The sequence below is a fragment of the Theropithecus gelada genome, chromosome 3 (genome assembly GCF_003255815.1).
Source record: "Theropithecus gelada isolate Dixy chromosome 3, Tgel_1.0, whole genome shotgun sequence".
In the NCBI taxonomy this organism is placed as follows: Eukaryota; Metazoa; Chordata; class Mammalia; order Primates; family Cercopithecidae; genus Theropithecus; species Theropithecus gelada.
In genome coordinates this window covers 86,428,422-86,434,421 of record NC_037670.1, presented here as the reverse complement: position 1 = coordinate 86,434,421, position 6,000 = coordinate 86,428,422, and the positions used below count along the sequence as shown (strand labels likewise).

Sequence of the window (6,000 nt, the reverse complement as noted above, 5' to 3'; positions counted from 1 at the left end):
ATACTGGGTATCAGTAAATAAAATATGCTAAATATTGCTGAAAAAAACACTAAGTAACTCAATTTGTGTCATTATATGTGAGGAACGGGAAAAGCTTCTTGGAAGAGGTGATATTTAATCTGGACTTGGAAGGATCGGTGGTATTTGAACAGTTGGACATGAAGTTCAAGGGCATTCTAGAGAATGTCATGGGAGAGGAAATGCAATAGCATGATTTGGGGGTGTACTGTAGTAGACAAATAAAGCTGGAGCTGGGTTAGGTGCAGATTGTGGAGCGTCTTAAATGTCTTGCTAAGGGAGTGTGGGGTGCCTTTCCTCAGCAGTGGGGAACAGATATTTGAGTTAGTTACTGTGTATTGATTCCAGATAAATTAATAAAGCATATAGTACATATATATTTTTTATAGTTTTTTCGGTATATTTTCATGAAAAGTGTGTATGATTTTAGTGAAACCATAAAAAGCCATTTTCATTCCAATTCAGGTCTGTTTTAAAGCAGTTGCCAAGGAAACTAGTAAGTGACTGGTTATGCCTGATTTTCCCTAAGTTCAAAATTAGATGCAAATTCTTCAGAGACTACTTGAAGGCCAGTAAACATTTCAAAGGCAGTCAAGCTCAGACGCCTGGGTGTGTGGGTGCAGGATGGTTAGAAGGGGGGTTCTGATGTTCCTGGAGGGAACAGATGCCTTGGCTGTGTAGGCAAAGAGCTATTTTGAGGGAAAAGGGAGTTGGGAGAAAAAGCTGAATGAGTTAAGAGGTGAGAGCCCAGGAAGAGAAGCTGGAAGTGACAGGTTCCACTGAAGTGCCTAGAAACACACTCTAATGGAGACAAGACGAAATTTCTGGAGTTTTCCTTTGTTTACATCTTCATATCTTGTCATGTTTCAAAAAGGAGATAAGTTTAAATATGTCCCTGAATAAACACGATGACTACATCGCAGGTAGAGATAGGACTAAAACATGATTCTCCTAAACTTTAACACTGGAGTTAGCTCACTTAACGCTGTAAATCTCTGCAAAGACTAACTTTGTTCTCTGGCTCCTCGGTGGTTGCCAGGTGGTGGAGATACACATTATACAACAGAAGAAACTGGAACTGCTTCTACGGGTGTCTTTTCTTAGAACAAGGAAGCATTTCCCAGAAAATCCCAGCAGATGTCCCCTGGCTTGGCCTTGGCCAGGACTGGTCACATACCCTTTTCTAAGCCAATGCCTGGGCAAGGGTAGGGGTTGGTCATAACCGATTTAGGCTACTTAGGATTTACTTCTGGGCCAAGGAGAGGGAGGGGGTGAGGGGGTGGGGGGATGGGGGCGGTGGGGGCTGGCCTGGCCTAAAATGGCTGGGGGTGATGCGGTCGCGGGAGGAAGGAGTGCTGGACAGTTGTGTGAGCTGTAAGAAGGGCGGGGAAAATACTGCAGAGTGATGGAGAGTGCAGAGGAGCCTGGGTTCTCATCTGTGCTCCCTCCACCCTAGCTGGCTTGTGCTGGGCACCTTGCAAGCCTTTGCTAAGCCTGGTTTCCAGGAGAGCAGTAAGATCGCTGTGATAAACATAATGTAGGTAAAGCAGTTGGCATAGTGCCTTGCATAGAATAATCCTCAGTAGATGTTTACTACTGTCGTTGTTGCTATTATTAATAAAAGTGACCTAGCTCCTCCCCTCGAGAAGTTCACAAGGGGCCCAAATGTGACAGGGAGAGCTATCAGAAGGCAGGAGATGACTTCTTGCCAGGGAGCAAGCCAGGACAAGAAGAGAGGCGCCGTGAAGCCTGCGTTCCCTCCCGCACGCGGCTGGCCTCGGTGGCCACCCGGGGAGCCCAGCAAGGAAGGCCCAGGGTTCGGGAGGCGGGTCCTGCACTGCGACGCAGCCTCGTTCAGGTGGCCGCGGGGGCCGCAGGCCTGGGGAGCAGGGTGCAGCACACCTGCCGCTGGCTTGCAGTAGAGGCGAGAGCGGAGCTCTGGCGTCCAATTTAACCACGAGGGCGCACGGGACGGAGGCCGGGGGTCCCGCTTTTCCGTCAGAGTTCGCGGTCACTAGTGGAACCCACCGAGCACTCTTATTTTCCTGGCATTTTCACGGCATTAATTGGATGACAGAGTCAAGAGGCAGGGCATTTGCCGACACTGACTAGCAACGCGCGGCCTCTGAGCCGCGCCCGGCCGCCCACCCCTTCCTCCTCCCGCACCCGGCCGGCTCCCCATCCCAGCCGGGCTTGGCGGCGCGGGCCCGGGCGGGGGCGTGGGCGGAGCCGCGGCCGGGCAGTTCATTATGTTGGACAGGGCGCGTCTGCGCCTCGGGCCGCCGTGGCTCCCGGGGCCTCCGCCTGCAGCAGGCGGCGGAACGGGGGCAGGCGGCTGAGACGCGCTAGCTATTTGCATTCCCCGGCAGTCATTTTTATATGCGGAGGTAATGAAGTTGTCAGCGGCGCCCCAAGTGTGGCAGAGCCTGATATTCAAATCGCCCTGCCCGCTCCGCCTGCTCCCGCCCGCCAGTCCCGGGAGCCCGGGGCTGCGCGTGCCCGCCCCGCATCCCCGCTTCGCCCCGCGACCGCGCGCGCCTCCTCGTCCTCCCCCGCGCCTTTGTCTCCGTTTCCTCCTTTCCCTCCTCTTTTGTGTCCGGCCAGACTCAGCCCCAGAAACCAGCCACCCTGCCGCGTCCGACTGCCAGGGACCCCGCACGCCGCGAGGTGAGCTGGCGGCAGGTTTGGGGAAGTTAGCGGGTGCAGTCAGGCCGCCGCCCCCGCACTCGACGCCCCCCACCTTTCCTTCCCCAGGGGCCCCTTGCCCTCCCTTCACCTCCGGCTCCAAGAAAGATGACCTAGTACTGCCATTACAGTTTGGGCCTAGAGAAGTTTTCGTCCCTCTTTCCGAATGCGTATTTGTGGTCATTTTTATGATTACAGAAACCCAACACACAGCTATTCTGTCAGGCTGCCGAGAAAAGGCTGCTGTTCCGCAGTTGCAGCCCTGCTAAGGAAATGAGGCGGAAAGGTGGACGCACCTGCCTGGAGTGGTTGAAGGAAGGCAGTGAACATCCACGCTCCTGGGGTTGGTTTTCCTGGGCCTCTGCCCCTGTGCTGCTCACTGGGGCAGCCACTGACCACAAGAGGCTGCTGAGTGCTTGCAGTGTGGCCAGGCCAGACCAGGATGCTCTCCAAGTGGGAAATACACACTCCATTGTAAAGAAGACTGTATGAAAAAAAGAATGTGAACTGGCTCATTCATCCTTTAAAAACATTGGTTGCATATTGAAATGATAATATTTTGGGTATATGGGGTGAAATAAAGTATCATGAATTAATTTTTTTTTAAATGTGGCTACAAAGAACATTTAAATTTACGCACGTGGTTCACACTGTATTTCTGTGGGACCGCATTTAAGACCCAACCCCACCTATCCTCTAACTCTGCCCTCTCATCTTGCTCTCCGGGTACTTTGGAACAAGGCAGGGATGGAGGGAAGGTCCTTGTATCTTGGGGATCAAATGCCCAGGAAAAAATTAGGAGGTGTTTGGGATTATGCTGAAAACCCTGACAACACTGCGTAGGAGATGTCTCTTCCTTTTCCCTTTTTTACTGTAAAGAAGAACTTACACTCCCCCACAGCCATGCCACAATTCCATGGACCAACCGTTCCTGTGTGAAGGTGGGCCTCTAGGAGTGTTTTGTGCCTTTTAGGAGTTATTTGTGGCACACTGAACTTGCTGACATGCCATTTAGAAAAGTGAATACTGTGTACGCACTGTAACCACTATTTCATAAGTATTTTTGGTGTACACTGTTCCTCAGCACTCACAGGCTTCAGAGTAAGAGCTCCCGGAGTATGCATTGACACGATGCGCTGCAAATGATCCGGGCATGGGGGAGTCCCCGAGTGTGCATTGATTCCACACACGGTCACGGCTCCTACAGGGTTTTTATGGCACAGCTTGCCAATGATCCGTGTGTTAAAGACTCCCCAAATACCCATTGACACGATAGACTGGAGTTGTTTGGGTCTATCGTGGCAATGATCCGGGGATAATGGCAGTGTCTTATACAATTTCATTGAGATTGGAGTGCTCATGGTCCTAATGGCAGAACCGGAACTGCCCCAGTTAAGTCCCACCATGGCGCCCAGTGAAGGGTGTGTAAGTCTTTGACCTTCCGCTTCATGACACTGTGTCATCGCTAATGTTTATTGATATTTTAACTAACACAATTGAGTTAGCATTTTTCCCCCTGAAAATTCATTTTTGTAATTCAACACCTGAATTAGGGGGTCTATCTATTGATGGTTTCATTTGTTTAATCATAAGCTAAAGACCTAGGAAAGGTCATTCTTAAACCTAAAGTGGTTTGGGAAGAAGAATCTTGGGAGATGCATATGAGTTTGAGACAGAGTTAATATGGAATAAATAACCTCAGTCCTGAGAAAACCTAGTTGGCTAGGCTGAAATAGACAAGACAAGAAGGTGGGAAGAAGACGTTTTTAAAAATAATGAAAGTAATATATTCAATAAAAATAATTCAAACACTGCAGAAATGTATGAAATAAAAAATAGAATCCTCCTTCCTTCCTCCTATACCATTCACTGTTACAAACACTATTAATATTTTTGTATATTCTTCCAGTAACTTAAAAACACATACAAATATATACAGTCATGCATCTCTTAATGATGGGAATATGTTCTGAGAAATGCATTGTTAGGCGATTTCATCATTGCACGAATATCATAAAATGTAATTATACAAACCTAGATGGTGTAGCCTACTACACACCTAGGCTATATGGTATAGCCTATTGCTCTTAGGCTACAAATCTGTACACCGTGGTACTGTAACAGAACACTGAAGGCAATTGGCCAGGCATGGTGGCTCATGCCTGTAAATCCCCGCACTTTGGGAGGCTGAGACCCGCCTTCAAGACCAGCCTGGCCAACACGGTGAAAACCCGTTTTTACTAAAAACCCCGAAATTAGCTGGGCTTGATGGCACACACCTGTAGTTCCAGCTACTCGGGGGGCTGAGGTAGGAGAATCACTTGAATCTGGGAGGTGAAGTTTGCAATGAGCAGAGATTGTGCCACTGCACTCCAGCCTGGGCGACACAGCAAAACTCCATCCCCCCCCCCCAAAAAAAAAAAAGAACACTGTAGGCAATTGTAACACAGTGGTGAGTATTTGTGTATCTAAACATAGAAAAGGTACAGTAAAAATACAGTATAAATGATTAAAAAAAAAAAAAAAAACCCTGTATAGGGTACTTACCATGAATGGAGTTTGCAGGTCTAGAAGTTGCTCGGGTGAGTGGAGTGAATGGTGAGTAAATGTGAGGGTCTAGGACATTCTGTATACTACTGTAGGCTTTATAAACACCGTACACTTAGGCTACAGTAAATTTATTTTTAAAAAGGTAATTGCTCTACAACATTATGATGGCTATGTTGCCACTAGGCTCCAGGTTAATCTTATGGGTCCACTGTTGTATATTCCGTCCATTGTTGACCGAAATGTCACGATGTGGTGCATGACTGTATATCTACTCTTTGTTTACACGAATGGGTTAATGCTGAATGTTACTCTTCAACGTCTTATATTTTCAATTAATAATACAGTCATGTGCCCCATAATGATGTTTTGATCAGCAATGGACCGCATATACGATAGTGGCCCTGTAAGATTACCATGGAGCTGAAAAATTGTAACATCTTAATGCAACACATTAGTTGTGTGCTTGTGGTGATGTCAGTGTAAAGAAACCTACTGAATTGCCAGTCATTTAAAAGTGTACCACATAACACAGTATGCCGCATTATCAAGTACATAATACTTGATAATAACAATAAACAACTGTTACTAGTTTGTGCATTTACTATACTATTTATTATTATTTTAGACTGTACTTTCTACACATGCATACACACATATTTATACACACACACACATATATATACACACACACACATATGTATGTATAAAAGTTAACTATAAAACAGCCACAGGCAGGTTCTTCAGAAG

General features: G+C 47.4%; 1 protein-coding gene across 1 annotated transcript in view; it reads left to right on the top strand.

The window, feature by feature from the left end:
* Positions 1-2,265: 2,265 nt before the first annotated feature.
* The window catches only part of LOC112621421 (autism susceptibility gene 2 protein-like), a 95,875-nt gene continuing 92,140 nt past the window's right edge, over positions 2,266-6,000 (top strand). The window contains exon 1 of the mRNA XM_025380850.1: positions 2,266-2,685. Coding sequence (XP_025236635.1) covers positions 2,409-2,685 — 277 coding nt within the window. The 5' untranslated portion in view covers positions 2,266-2,408. The remainder of the gene's footprint in view (positions 2,686-6,000) is intronic.